At 48.0% G+C, this 24,280-nt stretch overlaps 1 protein-coding gene across 1 annotated transcript in view; it reads right to left on the bottom strand.

Moving 5' to 3' along the window:
- The window catches only part of LOC100496797 (polycystin-1), a 47,058-nt gene extending 27,044 nt beyond the window's left edge, over positions 1-20,014 (bottom strand). The window contains exons 1-16 of the mRNA XM_004918479.4: positions 19,402-20,014; positions 14,411-14,482; positions 12,553-12,624; positions 11,662-11,801; positions 10,286-10,548; positions 9,742-10,117; positions 9,276-9,456; positions 7,936-8,102; positions 7,436-7,548; positions 7,023-7,170; positions 6,685-6,938; positions 5,626-6,381; positions 5,392-5,523; positions 4,226-4,401; positions 3,938-4,071; positions 189-3,856 (exon numbers count right to left, since the gene is read on the bottom strand). Coding sequence (XP_004918536.3) covers positions 189-3,856; positions 3,938-4,071; positions 4,226-4,401; positions 5,392-5,523; positions 5,626-6,381; positions 6,685-6,938; positions 7,023-7,170; positions 7,436-7,548; positions 7,936-8,102; positions 9,276-9,456; positions 9,742-10,117; positions 10,286-10,548; positions 11,662-11,801; positions 12,553-12,624; positions 14,411-14,482; positions 19,402-19,796 — 7,047 coding nt within the window. The 5' untranslated portion in view covers positions 19,797-20,014. The remainder of the gene's footprint in view (positions 1-188; positions 3,857-3,937; positions 4,072-4,225; positions 4,402-5,391; positions 5,524-5,625; positions 6,382-6,684; positions 6,939-7,022; positions 7,171-7,435; positions 7,549-7,935; positions 8,103-9,275; positions 9,457-9,741; positions 10,118-10,285; positions 10,549-11,661; positions 11,802-12,552; positions 12,625-14,410; positions 14,483-19,401) is intronic.
- Positions 20,015-24,280: the final 4,266 nt, after the last annotated feature.

Genomic DNA, 24,280 nt, shown 5'->3' with positions numbered 1-24,280 from the left:
TGTCTGGGATTATCTGTAATTGACTGTAAAGGTGGCCATACACAGGCCAATTCTAGCCTGGATTCACCCAATATTGCCCACCCGTAGGTGGGGGATTTTGGGAGAAGATCCCCTCGCCTGGCGACATCACCAAGTGAGCTGATCTGAAGGTGTATGGCCACCTTTAGCATTCTCTTTCCATATCTTACCTCTATCACCTCCATTGGTTCTGAGCTCCACTCATACTCCAGGCTTGTCTCCTTCACTCCATCTGCAAGATCTGGATCATGTGATGCTGTTCCATCTAAGACAAGGTCTCGTTCGACTGGCCATATCCGCTTAGTGCCTCCATGTATCACTGCTACTAGTGGGCTGGGCGTGATAGTGAGTAGGTGTGTCACTTGATGTGACAGTGATGTCCCTTGCAGCTTTACAATCATAAGCAAACAGTATAAACCAATGTCCAAGGTGTGTCCATAGATGGTCAGCAGGGGGCTAGAGATATCTAGTTTAGGTATACTCAGTTGGTTTGAGCTACAGTTGGATCCTTTGTAGAACTCCCATAAATAAATCACCTTATACTCAGTGCACCCTCTCAGATCCACACTGACTTCAATCTGTCCACCAAGAGATCTTGGCATTTTGGCCGGAGCTCCAAGAAGCTGGGCCTTGGGTTGTTTACACTTTACCATTGTTACACGGACTTTTGTCTGTGCTTGAACCAAGCTCACTAAATTATATCCAACCGCAGTGGCCAAAAAATTCCCTGGGTGGCTGTAGCAATGTTCCACAGATCTTTCCAAGCTAGTTATATTTTTTTGAGCATCTCCAAAACTCCAGTGGAACCTGAGGTCTGAACCATCTTTGGGTTCTACAAAGAACTGGACACAATGATTCAGGAACACCTGCTCCGTGTTACTTCTGAGAATCATACTGGTGACTGGCTCCTGAATAATCACCACTGATGAAAGAGAAGAGCAACAGAAGGGGTTGCTAACATTGAGATGGATATGGAGACTTCCCTTTCTTAGAGGTGTGTATGCTGCATTGTAGCTGGAAAGTGAGTAATTGGAATCTCCATTTTGCCAGAAGGTCCAAAAGATGTTGAGAAAGGGGTCAGGCTTGATGTTCGCTTTCAAACGAAGTGTCTTATTGACAGACCAGGCAGAGGGAAGATCAAGTACCTGAATGCTCTCCACCTTTTCCAGCACTGTGATGTCAAGGCGGGCTTCTGCTTTGCTGACCTGGTTCAGCGCTGTGGCCAAGATGGTGTAATTGCCAGGAAAGGGAAAAACAAGGTGTCCACAATTTTCATCCAGTTTGAGATGGAGATTGAGAAAGGGGACAGTCAACATAAAACTCACATGTGTACCTTGCTCGATGCTCAGAAAGAAGGTTACATTTTGCCCCGTGCAGTAGCCATTCTGTTCTGTGGTGACCCTTAGGCTGGTTACTGCCTCCTGTACTAGTAGCAGATGGGAGGCATTGGCTGAACTTACAATGTTCCAGACACGAAGCTGCACTTGGTACTGACCAGGCTCTATAAAGGTGTGTGACACGTTCTGTACATGGTACCTAATGACTTGCTTATGTCCAGTGACTGCCCACTCCCACGATAAATCCGAGCCATTTTGCACTGAGCCAACCAGAAACATGGCAGTCCCTGACTTCACTGCATCCAGTTCATATTCCTGTGCATCATAATCCCGTGACTCTGTAAGGCTTATGCTAACACCGGATATGGGTTGCTGTACTCTTAACACTGCCGAGGCACTGCTGGAACTCAGAGCATTAGATACTACAACCTTTATTGTTTTTGGGCCAGGAATGAGGTATGTATAGTTTAATGAGGGGGATTGGCTAATCAACTCAACTGACCCCTCCCCAGGGTCCCATTTATACTGTAGATTAGTACCATGCTGAATGGTAACAGTCAGTTCTACATTAGACCCAAGGGCAACAGGGTCTTGGTTTTTCTGTACCTGGACACCTGATACCCTCTCAATAACCTGCAGTTGGATGTTTGCTGACGTAACCCCCAGTGCATTCTTTACCCAAACTTCAGCACCTATCTCCCCCACCTTAACTGGAGTGAAAGTCAATGACCTATCCTGGCCACCCCACTGCTCTGGCCAAGTGACCCACTGGAAAGTTAGATTGGATCCCTTGACCATATGAACTGTAAGCGTTAAGGACTCAGCAAGGGCAGCATATCCCTCAACCTCGGCATTCTCCTGCTGCACGCTAACACCCTCTACTGCCTCTTGTACTTCTAAAGTGATGTTGGCACGTGCGGAGCTCAGAGCATTCCTTGCTACCACACTTACCACGTATATTCCAGGTTTAGAAAATATGTGATGGAATTGTGAGGTCCCCTCTATATAAGGGCAGTGCTCACATAACGACCACTGAAACTGTATTAAGTCTCCGCTGGATGTTGATGCCCAAAAATGTATTGGTTGACCTGGTTCTGCCACTCTGTGGTCTACAGACAGAGAGAGTGCTGCAACTGGTGCCTGCACAGACAGGACAATAAATGCCTTGCCCTCGCTCACTTTGTTTTTTGCATATACAGTGACCGTTTTATAACCTGCCGTAGTGAAGGTGTGAGCTACAGTAGGGCCATAGCTGGAATGGGACAAGTCACTAAAGTCCCACGTGAACTCAGCAGTGACCCCGTCATTGACTTTAGCGGTAAAGAACTGCTTAGCACCTACTAAAACTGCTTCTTCTCCTCCATTGTGCTGAATAGCCAAGCTGCTGATTGGTCTCTGCACAATCACATGACACTGGGCCTGCTCCTTGCTCACACTGTTCCACACAGTCACCAACACATTGTAGCTCCCTTCAGAGCTGTACGTCCAGCTGATCTCAGAAGAAGAAGAGTCCATTGGTGCTGATCCCAAGCCTAAATTCCACTGATACATGTATAAATGTTGGGGATCTGGTGAGGGTAGTGCAGCTGCAGAGAAAAGGATTGGCTGGGACAGATTAGCAGCAGTTGGGGATGCAATTAAAGAGACAGATCTTATTTGGTCCTCAACGGTTACGTCCCTGAATTGAGTTGTCGTGGTCACAGTTCCATTTACAGTTATCTGTAGCCTATAATTCCCAGCCTGGAGATAGCTGTGCCACACCTCTGCCTTACCACTTACTGGTTCAGGAGGGTTGCCATCACCAAAGTCCCAGAGAAAACCGAGGCTTACAGATGGCACATTAACGTGGACAATGAATTTTGTGAGATTTAGGCTGGACACCACTGGTGGAAAAGTGACGTCGGTAATAGTGACCTGGTAAACCTGTATGTTGATTGATAAATTAACAGAGTTCATAGCGTTCTTGGCAACTACCAAGACTGTAAAAATGCCCTTAGCTTTATATGTATGTCTTACTGATGGCTCTGACTGGTCAGTGTATGACTTGCCATCCCCCATATCAAAGCTCCAAGTGATGTCAGTGCCCTTCCGAAGGGATCCAGTAACTACTGTCTGCGTGCCGAGCTCACTAAGCCCACTACTCATCACCTCCAGCCCCTCAATCATTTGTCCAACCATCACTATCATGGACCCAGATACATGGCTCCGTCCATTGCTCGCAGTCACTGTCACGTTGTAGAAACCACTGGCCGGGTAGACATTTTCAGATTGCAGGCTATCACTATGTGCCACCTTTGAGCCATCACCAAAATCCCAAGACAGTTTCACCTCCAAGCTAGAGGGTAGACAGACCCCAGAGAACAGTGCAACCGATGTTGGCTGAGGGGACTGAGGAGTGACTTGAAGGATTAGCGATGTCAGAGCATGGACCACCACAAGCTGTAAGGAGCGAGTGATCTGAGAAACATTGTTATAGGCCATCACAGTCACTTCATAATGTCCTGCAAAAAAAATAAAAAGGATTTAGAAGATTTCATATTGGATTATTGCCATCTTTTTGATTCCTTCTTCTTCTCTCCTACCTTCTTGCATATAGTGGTGGTCTTCTTTAGTTGACAAAGTAACAATCTGTCTCTTAGGGTCACGTGGAAGCTGAGGGTTGTATGGTGGAGAGAACCTTCTGGTCAGCTTTGGGCTGCCGTCTCCAAAGTCCCAGCTGTAGGGCAGATATCGGCACAATAACAAGAGGACAACAAGGACAAGAAAAAAGCTTAAGGTCATGGAGAAATGAAGATCAACAAGTTAAATGGAATGCTAGTGGTAACGCTAACTCTCTGTTTTAGAAACTACTGAGCTGAAGAAACCATCACCTTATGGTCACATCCGATGACCCGTCCACCTGTATTTCGAAGCCAATTTCCTGGCTCTCAGACACCAGTAGCACAGATGAAGGTGCCACCAGCTTAGCTTTTTGCAGTGGTAGGGTCCCGTGGACTGTTAGAAGCACATCCACAACCTGAGAGCTGACTGGATTCTCGGCCTGCACCTGAGCAATGGAATAAGGAACATTTGTGAGGTGAGAGACTCATCTTTCAAAAATAATGAGAAGACACAAAAATAAGAAAATAATTTGAGAGCATTCACTCTGGGCACTCACTACCATTGATTGACAGAATGATAGCAAGTGAAACTGGACAGCTTATTAGATTTCACAATACAGATATGGCATGTTAAGGTGGCCATACATGGGCAGATTTAAGTTGCCGGTTCGGGTCCTTCAGAACAATTTGGCATCTTATCAGCCTCCTTATGGGGCCCTCCAACGGGCAGGTTTGATTTCCCTGTTGGATCGAGGACCGCATTGGCTCATTGCTCCTACGGCTCGTATTCCCATGTGTTCATTGGCCCTAGGGCATGGGTGGGCTAACTACGGCCCGCGGGCCATGTCTGGCCCGTTGGCCGCTTTAATCCAGCCCGACAACCCCGCGGCCCCCTTTAAAGAATTACAGGCCCTGATTGGTTGCGCCCCGGTGCGTGTTCTGATGCAGTGGGGAGCCGGGGGACAGACGCAGCCGAAGGACGGAGGCCGAAGCAGAAGGTCGCTGGAGGATGGAGCTGGGGGGAGCGGCAGGAAGCTGTAGGTCGCTAGAGGGGAGATGGAGGATGCTGGGGGCAGCTGGAGGGAGGATGCTGGTGGGAGGATGTTGAGGAGCATGCTGGTAAGGACACTGGGGGGAGCTGCAGGATGCTGGGGAGTGCAGCTGGAGGATGCTGGGGAGTGGAGCTGGAGGATGCTGGGGGGGAGCTGAGAGGTCCCGTGATTACTGATGGCGGCACTGGGTGTAATGCTGGCCTGGCCCAGCCTGGCCCAACTGTAAGTCAATTTGGCCCCTGAGCCAAAAAGTTTGCCCACCCCTGCCCTAGGGCATGATATCGCCCCTCTTAGGTCCCCTCATTTGGTGACCCAAATATGTCCACCTAAGATCATATAGTGAATGGCAACCTTAAGTCTTGAACTGAGCCTTGAGTTTCTTACCCTCATGCGATAGGAGCCTGCAGTTCTGAATGTCACCTTGTAGCTTTGTCCCTGGTACACAAACCCCTCCATTTTATCCACGATCCATGTGAATTTAACAGATGACCCCTGAGAAACATTAGCTGTAAAAATCTATAATAAATAAAAATAAAGGAATGAAGTTTGTGCCTAAAAATGGATAGAAACATATGCTGAGATGATTATAATGTGTACATTCTGTGCATTATTTCCCACCTGAGTCTGGTTTACTTGGATGTGCTGAGGTCCATCAGGCTGAATGTGAAGCCCTCGTATAGCGTCATGTGACTGGATTTGAACAGACAGGTTCTGGGCGCTGACATCATTGGTCACTACTATGGTGAGCATAGTGGTCAGTGGTTCCTCTAGCCGAAGCCACATCCAGCCAAACCTTGTGTCTCCGGATGGGTTGAGGCAAGCAGGAAGGGAAGCTGCCATACTTTGAGGACATGTTGGAACTAGCTCCGCCTCCTCTCTCTGTACAGGAGATTCCCATAGGACAGAGGCTGGTGTGGAGCTGAGAGCACGGATTGCTAGCAAGGTGCGGTCATGTGTTGGCACGTGTAGTGGATCAGAATATGGTGTGGGAGAGATAATCTGCAGCCCGGTGACAGGTCTCAGGACACACACCTCACAGGCCACCTCGGTCTCACTCACTGCATTGTGCAACGTGGCACTCACCGTATATGTACCAGGTTCCTGAAAGCTTGCCAGCAGCGGCGAGACCACAAGGCTTTGCACTTCCGAGGCAAAAGTGGCACGAAGATCGCATACCATATCATCCATCCAAGATGGAGTTTCCACTTGCAGAGATTCCTCCCACCAGCCCCAGTGGCTCATACTTAAATAACTCTGACTCCAGGCAGAACGGCCATGGGGAATACAGCGCAGGAATGAACCCTGGTCTCCACTGTGTTGTATGGAGAGAATATCATCCGGTTGCACAGAGATAGACAAGGAGGAAAGCAGGACCTGCAAGAAAGGAGGGGGTCTGGATGTCTCCTGTTTGGCAAATGATAAGGGACAGTAATGCTGGACATGATGGGAAAGGAGTAATAGATGAGAGAAAAAGACTAATGATGCAGGGCAGTGCTGGGCAAAATACCCAAGCCATGTTTAAACGAAATATACAGGGGTTCGTTGTCCTGTGCAGATATAGAGATGAGCAATATGCACAGGAGGGCTATATATATGCCTCCGACTGGACAACAGTGATGTAATGAATAAAGAGATAAAAACTAGAGAGAGTCCCATTAGATCTGTTCCATATTTCACCTGCATGTTCCGGCTACATGTACTTGGCTCCAGCAGCAGCGGGATGTCAGCAACAGGGGAATAAGCCGGAGGGGTCCCCAGATACCGAGGAGGGTGCAAGTAGCTCTGGAGCGTGTAGGTGCTGCAGGGCTGTGTAATACTCAGGCAGCTTTCAATGAGTGGGCACCACTGCTGCCCATTGGCACAGCCCGCTTTGGTGTTACACAGGGGCTGATTATGGCAAATGGCAAAAGGGTTCCGAAGGAGATCACAGCCTGTGGGGGAGTAACAAACAATGCAAAAGAGAGATATTTCCTTGTGCACATAGAGAAATCAGCCCCCACTCAGAGGCTACTAACCTGGGGGTACCAGGTGCTGCTCCGGACTGCAGAACGGCCGTAGGATTTGAATTCTGGCCTCAACAGCATTCTTTAATGGCTGAACCCCAAACTCCAGAGATACAGGGGAGCCCGAGTGACTGAACCAGAGGCCTGGGAACAGCATGATCTGCAGTGAGAGTGAAAGAATAGCGTTAGTGAGCATCATGGGATACTGTCAATTTGGAGAGACCAGTAAACAGGGGCAGATTTTGTAACCCCAAGTAACAGATTGTGAGTTTGACTATGTAAGCTACATGCAGTGAGAGAGTGGGAAGTACGAACAAGTTGTACACACACTATGACTTGAATTCCTCCAAAAAAGAAGAGAGAAAGCAGATATGAGTGGCAGCTGAAAAGGAAGGAATTAAACCCTGAGATCAGCCAAGACTCACTTCAATGTCTCCCTGCAGATCGGTGACGGAATCAGCCAAACTGGCATTGTGTGTCTCAGCATCAGTAAGTACAGGGATTCCAACCAGGTACGTGGGCACATCCGGAAGGGGAACTGCCAAAGAGCAATATAAGACAGTGAGAGAAGTGATTGAAGGCTAAAGGTGGCTATGGGCTCCCCAATGGGCCTACCCGACCGAGATCTGGCCTAAAATTGGCAACATTGCGATTGGGCAGGGTTGTATTTCCGTCAGATTGGGAACCACATTGGCTCGTTGATGCGGTCCCCGATCCGACGGCACCTATGCCCGCCATTGTAATTCAAATTAGAAGATCCACTGGCATAGCCACCTTGCCAAACGGCCAACTTTACAAAGCTTTGGTCTGGTGTGTTGAGCTACAAGCAATGAGAGATTACTTTGGTACTGTATGGTGTGGTTGTAGGCCATAGACTAGAGATGTGCCAGTGAAAGATACGAGTGTACCAGGAAGATATACTGACCCCCTGCCTTTCTTGTACACAATGAAGGAGCCTTCTCGTTACAAGATCTGCTCTTGCCCGTTCCACCTGGCACTAGTGGTAGCTGAGAGCACTCCTGATATAATGCTGGGCTCATCAAAGCAGAAAGATCTTTAGATTGAGAAACGTTAACCCACACAGGGGCATGGCTGGAAAAGGTAAGAAATAATTACATTGGAACAATACATTCTTTTTCACCATTTGATCAGGGAACCGTAAATCACCTGCTTTGTATCCCCACTGCTACTATAGGCACCATCTCTCCCTACTATACCTGCTATCCCACAGCCCCAGTCCCTTCCCAGAGGCTATTATCCCCCCACTGCTACTATAGGCACCATCTCTCCCTACTATACCTGCTATCCCACAGCCCCAGTCCCTTCCCAGAGGCTATTATCCCCCCACTGCTACTATAGGCACCATCTCTCCCTACTATACCTGCTATCCCACAGCCCCAGTCCCTTCCCAGAGGCTATTATCCCCCCACTGCTACTATAGGCACCATCTCTCCCTACTATACCTGCTATCCCACAGCCCCAGTCCCTTCCCAGAGGCTATTATCCCCCCACTGCTACTATAGGCACCATCTCTCCCTACTATACCTGCTATCCCACAGCCCCAGTCCCTTCCCAGAGGCTATTATCCCACTGCTACTATAGGCACCATCTCTCCCTACTATACCTGCTATCCCACAGCCCCAGTCCCTTCCCAGAGGCTATTATCCCCCCACTGTTAATATAGGCACCATCTCTCCCTACTATACCTGCTATCCCACAGCCCCAGTCCCTTCCCAGAGGCTATTATCCCCCCACTGCTACTATAGGCACCATCTCTCCCTACTATACCTGCTATCCCACAGCCCCAGTCCCTTCCCAGAGGCTATTATCCCCCCACTGCTACTATAGGCACCATCTCTCCCTACTATACCTGCTATCCCACAGCCCCAGTCCCTTCCCAGAGGCTATTATCCCACTGCTACTATAGGCACCATCTCTCCCTACTATACCTGCTATCCCACAGCCCCAGTCCCTTCCCAGAGGCTATTATCCCACTGCTACTATAGGCACCATCTCTCCCTACTATACCTGCTATCCCACAGCCCCAGTCCCTTCCCAGAGGCTATTATCCCCCCACTGCTACTATAGGCACCATCTCTCCCTACTATACCTGCTATCCCACAGCCCCAGTCCCTTCCCAGAGGCTATTATCCCCCCACTGCTACTATAGGCACCATCTCTCCCTACTATACCTGCTATCCCACAGCCCCAGTCGCTTCCCAGAGGCTGATAAGACATAAAACAAAACCAATTATTTCCACCTACTTTAGAAAGATTTCCTGTAGAAAGGTCAGTTCCTCTATAGTTTCTATATATGCAATATCACCCCCGGGTATTGAGCGGCAGCGGGTGCGTGAGTCTGCAAACGATTCCTTGACTTGGTTCAACCAGTAGCAATTCAGATTCTTCTGGAAGACACGTCCCCCACGGGGGCAAGAGGAATCATCTGGGGGTAAGAACATAAATGTAGAGCATGTAAAGTCTCCCAGTGGCACAGCACCAAATATAATGCTGAGGTACAGATCCCACTGCTGGTCATACACCATGGGGTAAATTGCAACCTGCTGTAAATGACTCCCATTTGACATGAATGGGTTGCCCCCAAAACAGTGATAATTATCTGAAAAAGTGTAGATCAGTTACACATTGGTTGCTGTGGGTTATATGTATAGAACAGACTGATATTTCTTCTAAATTCCCCCTCTAACCATCAATAGGTGTATCTACTCACCTGTCTGCAAGTGTCCCTCTGGCTCTTGTACCCCATACACAGCCTGAAGGTCTGTACCCTGATGAACATTCAGCCACACCTCAACATTCTGCCCAGTTTGTGCCACCGGAGGGCACTGCAGCTCTGCCCCCTGCACTGGCACAATCACCCTCACAAGAGCTTCTGCTCCAGGCCTCTGCCCCTCTGCCAGTACTAGCACTCTGTATTGCCCAGGCAGGCTGTACTTGTGATGGGCATTGCTATCTGTTGTAACGACTGGCTCCTCGCCAGGAACAAAATGCCACACAAACCGTGTTATGGGGATGGAGGCAAAGGCACTAAACTCTGCCAGCTGGAACACGGAGCAGTGCAGGGGGCCCGATAGAGACACTGATACCTGCAAGGAAAAGAGAAGGAGGTGACTTCTAAGTAAAGGTGCTAAGAAAAGTCAATGGCCTGGGAGGTATAACCATTTTAAAAAGGAAAACAGAAGCTCAACCTACATTTTATATTATTATTAAATCTCTTATTGGCTTTGAGGATCTCACTGGGTTTGGGTTCTCACCTCCACAGGATGAGGGTCGGGAATAAGAGCCTTGTTGCACTGAGGGTTTTGGCCACCGGCAGGACACACATCACAGGGATCAACAGGCTCCGTCGAGATGGAGCCGCACAAACACCGTTGGGCATCATCTTGCCCATAATGAGAATGGCCATGGCGGAAGCAAAGAGCAAGGCAAGAGCTGGCGGATAGAGCAGCCGGTGTTACAAATGAGTATGGCAGCACAGAGTCGGGGGAACCTGGTACACAAGAGATATAGTGCTCCGCTGCAAGGGAGGAAGAACATTGCATTAGATGTGGGCAACTTCTATGCCTGATGTTTGCATATTGTGGGGCACGACAAAGAACTGAGGTCATATGGTGGCACATACTTGGGTCTGAACGGCCATACATGAAGGACTATGACATTTGGGGTTGGAAATCGTACAGTCATGATGGAACCCAGTAGAAAAACATGCTGTATATTGGTCACATGGTGCCATATACCTATGGTTACCCATAGGCCATTCTATAACATACTAAAAGTTAATCTGAAGGTGAACCACCCCTTTAAGGTACCAGCAGGCCCTGGGCAAAATTTAATTGGTGGGACCCCCCAGCCCAATAAATTTGTGATAACATGACCCTCAAGTACAGGAAGTACAATTTAGTAAGGCAGGCAGTGAAGAAATGGTCTGCGCTCAATGAAGTAGACATGATCCCCAGATGTGCTCTTGCACTGCTGCAGGGGCCCCCAATAGAAATACCATCTTTTTCTGTGATTAATATCGGCCCTTAGGTTAGGGGGTGGGATGTGATGCAATTTGGTGGTAGGGATATAACACAGGGGGCAGGGAAATGGGTGGATGGGGCTGATAAATGGGGAGAGTGGGTGGGGTTATAGGCGGAGCAGAGGTGGTCCCATAGTTATAAATGGTGATCAGCATTGGAGAGGGTCAGGGAAGAGATTAATTTATTAGCCATTACAAAATTGCTGGCAAGTATATTACCAGTAAATTTGTAATACCAGTGCCGGCCCTTACCGGCTTGTTAGTCAAATACCTGCCAGGTGGCAACCCTACTCCTCTCCTCCCTTGATAAAGTTAGAGAGATACCAGTGACCAATATAGGGCTGGTTACCCACTTCTCTGGCGGGACAGACATAAGAGAAATTAAGTAGGACCACTGTAGCCATCTACATCTGGGAGTCAAATTGGGCCTGGTATGTCAAGGGCTTAAGGGCCAAACTGCTCCACACAGACCCAATATAAAGAACTGCTCTGGGGCTTATAGCAGCCCTTCTGGTCTTTATCAGTTTCTAGACTGCAAGTCCAGGTCTGGCTATAGTAATGGCAGCCCTGAGGCCAGCCATTATATAATTGCATTTAATTCTTTCTCACCACAAGGCAGCACAGAGGCACCGGGGCCCTGGGCACAGAGTTCTGTCTCCCGATCAGTCTCCAGGTCCCCTCCCTTCGATAAACGGGAAATGAAACGTTGCAAGGGGCAAGTACAAGGCAAGCCATTGCCCGAGAGATCCCTGCAAGAGAAGCAGAATCAGGAAAGGAGAAAACAAGGAGAGAGAGAAGGCAAAGTGTTTAATGGAGTCAGTCGGGGGGGGGGGGAGCAATGGTAGAACAGAAATAACAGAGGTTGCAGCGGGTAGGAAAATCACACAATTCATTTTTGAATTATTTGCTTTCTTCTACTCTTTCCAGCTTTCAAAAGGGGGTCGCTGACCCCGGCAGCAAAAGAACTATTGCTGTTTGAGGCTACGATTTCATCATTATTGTTACTTCTTATTACTTTTATTACTACTCTTTCTATTCAGCCCCTCCCCTATTCATATTCCAGTCTCTCATTCAAACCAATATCTGGTTGCTAGAGTAATCTGGACCCAACCCCCATATAGCTGCTACAATTCCAAACAAAAAGAGCTGCTGAATAAAAAACTAAAGAATTCAAAAACTGCAAATAATATGAAATTCGGAAAAATTTTTAAAAAATTGCAATTTGTTTCAGATTACCACTCTCTGTTACATACTAAGCCCAGTAGCAGTAACCCATAGCAACCAATAAGATGCTTGCTGTTAAATAGTAGACTAGTAAATTCTACCTGGTTGCTATAGGTTACTGCTCCTAGGCAAACTTAGTGCCTTTTATTATATAACCCCCTAAAGGTTAATTTAAAGGTGAACAACCCCTTCAACAGGAACTCAATATAGTGAAAGAGAAGTAAATGGAAAAAGAATATATAAAAAGTCCAAGAAAGGGGAAGAGTCACCACTTACAGAGACTGCAGAGGCGGCAGGAAAACCACAGCACTCTCATCAATGATCTGAATCTGGTTCTCACGTAGGATCCTGAGTAGAGAATTAAAGGGGAACCGCAGAGCAGGAATGAGATGGGACACAGAACCAAGCAGGTTTCATAGAGAACAATGTGGATTTTATTCAACACTAATTAGGAACCCATATAGGAATGGGGAAGGGGTGGGCGGGGAGTTGGGACATGAGGGGCGCGTGGGGAGGAGGATGTGAGGGGCAGGCAAAGGCTGAACAGTAGGGGCAGGTAGTGCTTGTGTTGCGTCTAGGAACACCACTGGGGTGTTATATTGGGGCGATACAGTAACAGACACCAGTGTGATGTATTGGGGTGATATGGCAACAGGCAGAGCAGTGTGATTATGTACGGAGACTGAGCCCTACGAGTTATATGAGGGCAATATGGTGACAGGCAGAGCAGTGTGATTATGTACGGAGACTGAGCCCTACGAGTTATATGAGGGCAATATGGCGACAGGCAGAGCAGTGTGATTATGTACGGAGACTGAGCCCTACGAGTTATATGAGGGAAATATGGTGACAGGCAGAGCAGTGTGATTATGTACGGAGACTGAGCCCTACGAGTTATATGAGGGCAATATAGCGACAGGCAGAGCGGGTTCCATGGGGGCAATATAGTACCAGGCAGAGCAGTGTGATTATGTACGGAGACTGAGCCCTACGAGTTATATGAGGGCAATATAGCGACAGGCAGAGCGGGTTCCATGGGGGCAATATAGTACCAGGCAGAGCAGTGTGATTATGTACAGAGACTGAGCCCTACGAGTTATATGAGGGCAATATGGCGACAGGCAGAGCGGGTTCCATGGGGGCAATATAGTACCAGGCAGAGCAGTGTGATTATGTACGGAGACTGAGCCCTACGAGTTATATGAGGGAAATATGGTGACAGGCAGAGCGGGTTCCATGGGGGCAATATAGTACCAGGCAGAGCAGTGTGATTATGTACGGAGACTGAGCCCTACGAGTTATATGAGGGAAATATGGTGACAGGCAGAGCGGGTTCCATGGGGGCAATATAGTACCAGGCAGAGCAGTGTGATTATGTACGGAGACTGAGCCCTACGAGTTATATGAGGGCAATATGGCGTCAGGCAGAGCAGTGTGATTATGTACGGAGACTGAGCCCTACGAGTTATATGAGGGCAATATGGCGTCAGGCAGAGCAGTGTGATTATGTACGGAGACTCAGCCCTACGAGTTATATGAGGGCAATATGGCGTCAGGCAGAGCAGTGTGATTATGTACGGAGACTGAGCCCTACGAGTTATATTAGGGCAATATGGCGACAGGCAGAGCGGGTTCCATGGGGGCAATATAGTACCAGGCAGAGCAGTGTGATGATTTCTGAGTAACAATGTAGCGCACAGAGCAGTCTGATACTGAGTGAAAATCATACGGTATTGGTCATTTAAGTAAAATGTTGCCAGTCCAGTATATTCAATACCAGTGATCCCCAACCAGTGGCTATGGGGCAACATGTTCCTCCCCAACCCCTTGGGTGTTGCTCTCAGTGCCCCCAAACCAGGGAGTTATTTTTGAATTCCTGACTTGGGGGCAAGTTTTGGTTGAATAAAAAACAAGATTCCCTACCAAATAAAGCCCCTGTAAGCTGATAGGGTGCATAGAGGCCCCTAATAGCCAATCACAGCCCTTATTTGGCTCCTCCATGAACTTTTATGGTGCTTGTGTTGTTCCCCAAGTCTTTTTACATTTGACTGTGGCTCCCGAGTAAGAAAGGCTGGGGACCCCTGGTCTATACCTTTGGATCAGCCCCCATACTGCCTGCCCCACAGATACTCACAGCTTCCTTAGGCTCCTGTATCCAATCAACTCTCGTATTTGGAGCAAAGTCAGTTGATTTCTTGACAGATCCCTGAAAAAGTGAAATACATGTAACATATATATAATATATCCGATAACTCTGGTTCATAGTAGGCCCTGCCTGTCTCTCTATCCTCCTACCCCTATAAACCGAGTTCTAGACTACAGTGGGGCAGATTTACCAAATTGTGAAATCAGAGCTCACCATGGAATAATTCACCCCCTTGCTATTTATTTCTATGGGATTTTCAGAAGCTGCCCCAGTGAGTGTCAGTGAGGGCTGCAGCCAAAGCTGGACACACTGCCCCCACCCGTTTCCATGGGAAGGAATTGGGATTCAGAGAAGACAGGACATTCCTAGCCTGTCCCAGCCGCTGCCCGGATACCCAGAGTTGTGCAAACCCCGCGGGCACCGTTACTATGGATCTCCCCATAACTGACCAGCTGTAGGTACATAAAGGGCAAAGAACTGAAAGCTTGACATGCAGAGAGTGACGTGGGTGCATTCAAGGGGTTGTTACCGTCACACAGTTGCTAGTGCCTTTACACAAGCGTTAATAGTGCGGTGCTTTTTCTACACTATTAGACGTTTAGAATTCATGTATTTGTGTGTTTCAAGCGCTCAGCAATCCGTGTTTGGCCTCAGTTAAACCCCCTTAATCCCTTTTTGTAGCACAGATAAGTAGTTGATTTGATTGTGTCCCATGAAACACTCTAATATAATCCTAGCAGTATTGTCAATTGGAATCTCTGCCATAAAGCAAGGCAGGACTACTGTTTGTTTCCCAGAAAGGAAGTAGAGAAAGACTTTTCCTATTTGGAATAGGAAATAATAATGATAATAATAACTAACAAAAAGTAGACTTGGAATTCAGTGGTGTACTTTGCTACCAGTCGGCTGGGATTCGACCAGCTCAACCAGTAACTCACCAGCTAGGGGCTGGGATAGGAAATACAAAGTTACCGGTAATGTAATTCCTAGTAAATTTGTTGTACCCTATAAATCCCTCTCTTCCCTGACCCTCTCTGCTGACATATTGCTCCTTATAAGGCCAGACCCGCCTATAACCTGCCCATTTCCCCGCCCTATGATGCCATTGCCCCACCCCATGTGACACCCCACCTACTCCCCTGACCTGAGGGCCGGTATAATACTAAAATAAGATGGCAACCCTATTTGTACTGTGGCACCTACCCCACCCCCACAGGTACTATGCTCCTGCCCCCACACCCACACCCACAGGTACTATGCCCCTGCCCCAACCCCCACAGGTACAATGCCCCTGCCCCTGCCCCCACCCCCACAGATACTATGCCCCTGCCCCCACCCCCACGGGTACTATGCCCCTGCCCCCACCCCCACGGGTACTATGCCCCTGCCCCCACCCCCACGGGTACTATGCCCCTGCCCCCACCCCCACGGGTACTATGCCCCTGCCCCCACCCCCACGGGTACTATGCCCCTGCCCCCCACCCCACGGGTACTATGCCCCTGCCCCCACGCCCACGGGTACTATGCCCCTGCCCCCACGCCCACGGGTACTATGCCCCTGCCCCCACGCCCACGGGTACTATGCCCCTGCCCCCCACGCCCACGGGTACTATGCCCCTGCCCCCACGCCCACGGGTACTATGCCCCTGCCCCCCACGCCCACGGGTACTATGCCCCCACACCCACGGGTACTATGCCCCTGCCCCCACACCCACGGGTACTATGCCCCTGCCCCCACACCCACGGGTACTATGCCCCTGCCCCCACACCCACGGGTACTATGCCCCTGCCCCCACACCCACGGGTACTATGCCCCTGCCCCCACACCCACGGGTACTATGCCCCTGCCCCCACACCCACGGGTACTATGCCCCTGCCCCCACACCCACAGGTACTATGCCCCTGCCCCCACACCCACAGGTACTATGCCCCTGCCTCCCCCCAATGAAACAGCAATTTGTGTTGAGGAAACTCAGTTTTTTTTACTGGGGCACCATTTTACTTGATGGAAGGATCCATCACGCAGGGGGGCTCTGATTATTGATGGCCTAAAACATTGGGCCCCCCTGCAAACTTAGTAATCAGTATGATTATTGATGGTGCCCTCACTGCACTGAGCATGATGGGTAATGGCTAGAGAGTGGTAAGAGTGCAATCAGTGCTATAGACACATGGGCTTCTGTGGGTACAGAGATCATCAGATTCCACTGCTGCCCATTTGGTGCCGGCACCTAGAGACTCATTCCATCCCCAGGAAAGGGCCCTGTCTGGCCCCAGCACTCTACCGGAAGGCCATTCCGTGCTCAGACCACCCTTTCCGTACGGCAGAGCATTGATACAGACTCCCAGCTGCCTATCAGGATATCCTGCTCTGGAATACTTCTAACAATGTTCCGCTCCAGAGCTTTATTTACTAAAGGATTCACTTTCACCCCCTCGCCTCCTCCGCACCATCTGTATTGTGCCACCGGCTTGGACTGTAGGTGTTACCCAGCTGTCGTTTAAAGGGACAATATCAACAAAAAATAAAGCGTATATTTGTGCAAAAAATATTATTATAGCTATCCTTATAACTGTATAACAGAGCATTCTGTCACAGTGGCACAGATCCTATCTGATCCCCCCCCCCCCATTGTAAGCAGCAGTCCTGCCCTGCTTTATGGCTGAGATTCTAGCTATCTGTATAACAGAGCATTCTGTCACAGTGGCACAGATCCTATCTGATCCCCCCATTGTAAGCAGCAGTCCTGCCCTGCTTTATGGCTGAGATTCTAGCTATCTGTATAACAGAGCATTCTGTCACAGTGGCACAGATCCTATCTGATCCCCCCATTGTAAGCAGCAGTCCTGCCCTGCTTTATGGCTGAGATTCTAGCTATCTGTATAACAGAGCATTCTGTCACAGTGGCAGCATTACAAGGACAACTAAAGGCTGATGCAAGCCAATAGTTACAAATGATACCTTATATTTAGTAGCAGATTAGATTTGTTTAACCAGGAAGGACTTTAATCTATTTGCATGCAAATCCCAGTGTTCATATGCACATGTAAATACAGTTTTGCTGTTTACTTCAGCTGATCCATAGTCACTAGGGCAATCTCAGGTGAGTGCTTATTTGTGCCCTGGGTACCCCTGGAACTATAGCGGGGTGACTGTTACCCCAATGTTTCTATATATCTGTAACCTTGTTATGGGCTAAGGGGGCCCAGCCTGAAGGCCAGTTAGGGGGGGATTTGGGGTGAGTGCTTATTTGTGCCCTGGGTACCCCTGGAACTATAGCAGGGTGACTGTTACCCCAATGTTTCTATATATCTGTAACCTTGTTATGGGCTAAGGGGGCCCAGCCTGAAGGCCAGTTAGGGGGGGATTTGGGGTGAGTGCTTATTTGTACCCTGGGTACCCCTGGAACTATAGCGGGGTGACTGTTACCCCAATGTTTCTATATATCTGTAACCTTGTTATGGGCTAAGGGGGCCCAGCCTGAAGGCCAGTTAGGGGGGGATTTGGGGTGAATGCTTATTTGTGCCCTGGGTACCCCTGGAACTATAACAGGGTGACTGTTACCCCAATGTTTCTATATATCTGTAACCTTGTTATGGGCTAAGGGGGCCCAGCCTGAAGGCCAGTTAGGGGGGATTTGGGGTGAGTGCTTATTTGTGCCCTGGGTACCCCTGGAACTATAGCAGGGTGACTGTTACCCCAATGTTTCTATATATCTGTAACCTTGTTATGGGCTAAGGGGGCCCAGCTTGAAGGCCAGTTAGGGGGAGATGAGCAAGGTGAATGGGATCCCACAACACATGAATGAATACACTGCCTCGGGCTATACATTTCGGGGCTGGCTAGCCCGAAATACAGTGAATTTCTCTTGTCGCTGTGCTTACATGTGGAGTCTGATACAAGGCCATGGTTACAGCTCATACTGGCACAGATTATATTTGTGTACCTAGGAAGGTATTTATTTGCGTGCAGATCATCGTACGTTGCTTGTCCATGCAAATACAGTATTAAGCTTATCCAGATTGGGCACAATAACAACCATTTAACGACCATGTTAGATTCCCTAATTTCAATGGATTCTCTATATCAGAGGCCCCCAAATAGCATAAGGTTATTCTGTTATGGGAGCCCGACCAAATGCTGGACCCAACGACAGGCTGAATGCAGACTGTCCAACTATATCATTACTGATAATTAATGGCAGACAAATCAATACAAATAATAAAATAATCGGCTAAATGCCGCTATCGGCCTGAGCTGCCGGGCGATTCTCACCTTAGCACAGAAAGTGATAGCCTGGCATTACGGAGCAATATCTCTATAGCTTATATAGGTGACTCAAAGATCATATACACACAACAGTTGCTTTGAAAATCAATAGTCAGTATAATATGCCTTTAAAGGGGTGGTTTACCTTCCTTAACCTTTATTATGTTATAGAATGGCCTATTGTTAGCAACTTTTCAACTGGTCCTAATTTTTTTTATAGTTCTTGAATTATTTCCTAGCTTTCAAATGGGGGTCACTGACCCCAGCCACCTAAACTGATTGCTCTGTGAGGCAACAATTTTAATGGTTTTTGTTACTTTTAATCACTTTTCTTTATGTTTAGAGTCTCCTCTATTCAAATTCCTGTCTCTAATTAAAACCATTGCCTGGTTGCTAGGTTAAATTGGACCCTAGCAACCAGAATGTTGTTGCAGTTCTAAACTGCAGAGCTGCTGAACAAAAAGCTAAATAAATGACAAACTACTAATAATAAAAAATAAAGACTATTTTTCAGAATATTACTCTCTACATCGTACAAAAAGTGAATTCAAAGGTGACCAATCGGATAAAGTCATGCCACGGTATTGTGCCCGTGTAAGTCTGCATGCAGTTACATAGGCACCAGAGAACTCACTAAGGGGGGTTAAGAAGACTAGAGAGGGTAATAACAATAAATATTTAACCGCTTGCTGATTTTTTGGTTACTCACATGATGGCAGTCTCAGGTGGGCAGTCTCCCGCTGGGGGCATTTTCCACAAACCAGCTCCTGAGCAGTTGACAAGTGTTGGCGTACACCGGCAGCGGGGTGGGCAGCGTAGAGACCAGCTGGGCATTACTGTGTCTGTCCCCCCTTCCTGCTCTCCAGGGGGGTATTTCTCATCAACGCTGTCTGGCAGTAAATCAGAGCCATCGAAAGGCTGAGAGTTTGTGGATCTGCGCCGCAGTTTTGGCACCGTGCCCCTAGGTGGCACCTGGCTTCTTGCAGAGTTAAACACCTGAGCTGGGGCAGTATCAGCGGACAGAGGGGTCCCAGAAGCACTTGCAGCTATTAAGGTGATAACCAACCAACTCCTCAGTACAGTGCTGGCAGATAGCCCAGCCATTATGGCACCAACCAGTAAGAAGTGGCACAGGATGTAAATATGGCACACCTACAGCACCAATACTAATGGGACTCTTCCCAAGCAGTAATCCCTCTTTATCTAAGCACTCACCCCATCCCTCTTGTGTCTGTGTCCCAACTGCGGCCAGTGTTGGTCTCTACTCCCACAACCTGTGCCCCCTCTCTCCTCGCACACAGGACCTGTGCCCCGGCTTCTTCTCCTCCCTCTGCCTTTGTCCCTGGGAGTGATGTTATTTCTTTTCTTTGAAAGAATGTCAGGGCCGTCCCCCCCACCATAAATTCCCCACAGAGCATCTTCAACCTGCACCCCCCCTGGAGCCCCTTTGTCATTCCCACAAGGGGGAGGGTGGGGGGGAGAGACAAAGTGACCCCTGGTGGATGCTGAATGGACAGGGAGTCTCTACATATAACCCCCAGTTGGGTGTATCCTATCCCGGGTGCTATATTTTAATTATTATTATTAAAAGACCCACCAATTTGCCATACATAACTGCACGGTGGGGCAAGAGCAGAAATTGTCCAACCAAATCTAGGCATGTACATGCAGAGATTAATCATTCTCATTACTCCCTGTTCCGGCAGAGCTTACAATCTAATGTCCCTACCACAGACACACACTTTTATTCTTTACTCAGTAAGTATTTTCCCTGCAAGAGGAAAGGAGAATCTCATGCAGATATTGCCCTGGTTGGAATTGATCTCTGCATTTGTTTAATACCTGTAAATCGCCTGTTTCAGCATCCAGAAATGTTCCATGACTGGCGACTGGAGAGATGATTTCAGCAGTTTTGACACAGTGCTTCTCTAGAAATAGAAAACCCAGCAGGTGAAGCCACTGATATTGCCCCATGTGTACCTCCTGCTATTCAACCCGGTGGGGCCCCTTCTTCAGGGCCAGCACTTTTCTGTCCAGAACCATGTGCGTCTGTGCTCCCACCCTGATCATTGAGGGAAGTGCAGTATGTGGCACTGGGTGGAGAAAAAAGCAGGATCTTGTGATTCCTGGGCAGCCCCTGTGGGCACCCAACACCCTAGTCCGACACTGAACTTGCCTTGCTTGAGCCATCTTGCTTTACTGTCCTTATCTTGGTCAGCTGGAGCCATCTTCATCTACTGTCCTTATCTTGGTCAGCTGGAGCGATCTTGCTCTATTGTCTCTATCTTGATTAGATGGAGCTTATCTTGCTCTTCTGGAGCTATGTTGTTCTGCTGTCCCTATCTTGCTGTTCTGGAGCCATCTTGTTCTACTGTCTCTATCTTGCTCTTCTGGAGCCATCATGCTCTACTGTCCCTATCTTGCTCTTCTGGAGTCATCATGCTCTACTGTCCCTATCTTGCTCTACTGTCCCTATCTTGCTCTTCTTGAAACCATGTTGCTCTACTGTCCCTATCTTGCTCTTCTCGAGCCATCATGCTCTATTGTCTCTATCTTGATTAGGTGGAGCTTATCTTGCTCTTCTGGAGCTATGTTGTTCTGCTGTCCCTATCTTGCTGTTCTGGAGCCATCTTGTTCTACTGTCTCTATCTTGCTCTTCTGGAGCCATCATGCTCTACTGTCCCTATCTTGCTCTTCTGGAGTCATCATGCTCTACTGTCCCTATCTTGCTCTTCTGGAGCCATCTTGCTCTACTGTCCCTATCTTGCTCTTCTGGAGCCATCATGCTCTATTGTCTCTATCTTGATTAGGTGGAGCTTATCTTGCTCTTCTGGAGCTATGTTGTTCTGCTGTCCCTATCTTGCTGTTCTGGAGCCATCTTGTTCTACTGTCTCTATCTTGCTCTTCTGGAGCCATCATGCTCTACTGTCCCTATCTTGCTCTTCTGGAGCCATCTTGCTCTACTGTCCCTATCTTGCTCTTCTGGAGCCATCTTGCTCTACTGTCCCTATCTTGCTCTTCTTGAAACCATGTTGCTCTACTGTCCCTATCTTGGTTAGCTGGAGCCATCTTACTCTACTGTCCCTATCTTGCTCTTCTGAAGCCATCATGCTCTACTGTCCCTATCTTGCTCTTCTGGAACCATGTTGCTCTACTGTCCCTATCTTGCTGTTCTGGAGCAATCTTGTTCTGCTGTCTCTATCTTGCTCTTCTGGAGCCATCATGCTCTACTGTCCCTATCTTGCTCTTCTGGAACCATGTTGCTCTACTGTCCCTATCTTGCTGTTCTGGAGCAATCTTGTTCTGCTGTCTCTATCTTGCTCTTCTGGAGCCATCATGCTCTACTGTCCCTATCTTGCTCTTCTGGAACCATGTTGCTCTATTGTCCCTATCTTGGTTAGCTGGAGCTATCTTACTCTACTGTCCCTATCTTGCTCCTGAGAATTGCAGACATTTAATTTGAAACTGCTCTGGACCCCCAATGGGCCTCTCAGCAGCTGCCAGGTCTGTTTGTACTCCCTGGTCCGACGTCAAATAAACCCTCTCTGCCACTGACAATAATTAACAGGAGCTGCATCACCCACCGCCCAGGTGCTTTGGGGGTAAATTCCAGGCAATCCAGGCAGGGTGTGTTTATAGCAGGGTGACTCACTGTTTGGCTCAATGGCACCGACTCCTTGCCGTAATCACCGGGTTACTGATCACTGCTCTACATCATCACACTGGGTTTTCCAGCGCAGGCACTTGCATTGTAGAGAAGGCAGAAGCTTAAAGGGAACATTTCCCTTTATTGCTTCTCATATGTGCCACTTCTACATATACTAAAGTTGTTCAAACACCGTCGGACAGGCCCGTCTGTGGGCCCCATACACCGGATAATACGCTGTTGTCCTTTCAGCTTTTATTGGCCCGACATGAGCACCTTAAGTAATGTCTTACCTTGGTCAACTGGCCCTATATTGCCCAACAGCAGCATGTAAAGCATGAAAACATCTGCTCACTCGGATTGGTCTGATAATTTGGGCTCCCACGGTGTGGCGCCACATACTGCAAGGTTAATTATTTAAGCACATCCAACGGGTCATTAGGTAAAGGGGAAAAAAAAAAAAAAAAAAAAAGCAATTTATGTAGCTAATAACTGCCCTAAAACCAGAGAGCCTTGGTTTTGCCACGTGGAATCTATGAATGGGGCAGGTTTCTTTTTAATAATCTACATTTGTGCGCCATTATCCCTTGCACTGTCCAGATAACCTTGTCCCTAAGAATGGGCATTGCCTGTTAAGGTTTTCCCAGATAGTCCAACACTGCCTTAAATGGCACTTCCTGAAACAAATCTGTACAGAGAGATACCATAAAACTATGGCACATAGGGATTCCCCTGTACTAAGCACAATTCAGCAGGAACAGCCCCCTAAGTTTGCTCATAGCCTGTACAGAGAGATACCATAAAACTATGGCACATAGGGATTCCCCTGTACTAAGCACAATTCAGCAGGAACAGCCTCCTAAGTTTGCTCATAGCCTGTACAGAGAGATACCATAAAACTATGGCAGCATAGGGATTCCCCTGTACTAAGCACAATTCAGCAGGAACAGCCCCCTAAGTTTGCCCATAGCCTGTACAGAGAGATACCATAAAACTATGGCAGCATAGGGATTCCCCCTGTACTAAGCACAATTCAGCAGGAACAGCCCCCTAAGTTTGCTCATAGCCTGTACAGAGAGATACCATAAAACTATGGCAGCATAGGGATTCCCCTGTACTAAGCACAATTCAGCAGGAACAGCCCCTAAGTTTGCTCATAGCCTGTACAGAGAGATACCATAAAACTATGGCACATAGGGATTCCCCTGTACTAAGCACAATTCAGCAGGAACAGCCCCCTAAGTTTGCTCATAGCCTGTACAGAGAGATACCATAAAACTATGGCACATAGGGATTCCCCTGTACTAAGCACAATTCAGCAGGAACAGCCCCCTAAGTTTGCTCATAGCCTGTACAGAGAGATACCATAAAACTATGGCACATAGGGATTCCCCTGTACTAAGCACAATACAGCAGGAACAGCCCCCTAAGTTTGCTCATAGCCAGTACAGAGAGATACCATAAAACAATGGCACATAGGGATTCCACCTAGTAGGCAAATGCATAAGATACTGGGGGGATACAAAGCTTCCCTTAATAACAGTGTACACAAAATGGTGCCGGACTGCTGGCTGTAACTTTTAATTCTAGGACTGAAGGGAAAAAAAAAAAATGTAATAGTATACAGTGTAAGTAAAATTTATTTTGCACAACAAACATGATAGAAAAGGATTTGGAATTAGTTTTAGGGTCCCCTTTAAGTTAGTCCTAGAAGGAATTTGTATAAACCAGGGATATTTAGTAACCTAGATGTAGAGCGATTAGCACAGATCAGCTGATGGAAAAATGTAAACCAATAATAAGGAATAAACGTCTAAACCGCATAGCAGCTTTGGAACCCTTATGGCTGCAGCATGGGAGGGGCTGACTAACTGCAATGCCGAAATAAGAAAAATCACAAGGAAAAAAAAAAATTGTGCTTAAATTACAGCCCTGGGAGCTT

This window comes from Xenopus tropicalis, chromosome 10, assembly GCF_000004195.4.
Source record: "Xenopus tropicalis strain Nigerian chromosome 10, UCB_Xtro_10.0, whole genome shotgun sequence".
In the NCBI taxonomy this organism is placed as follows: Eukaryota; Metazoa; Chordata; class Amphibia; order Anura; family Pipidae; genus Xenopus; species Xenopus tropicalis.
This window is presented reverse-complemented; position numbering and strand designations above follow the sequence as displayed.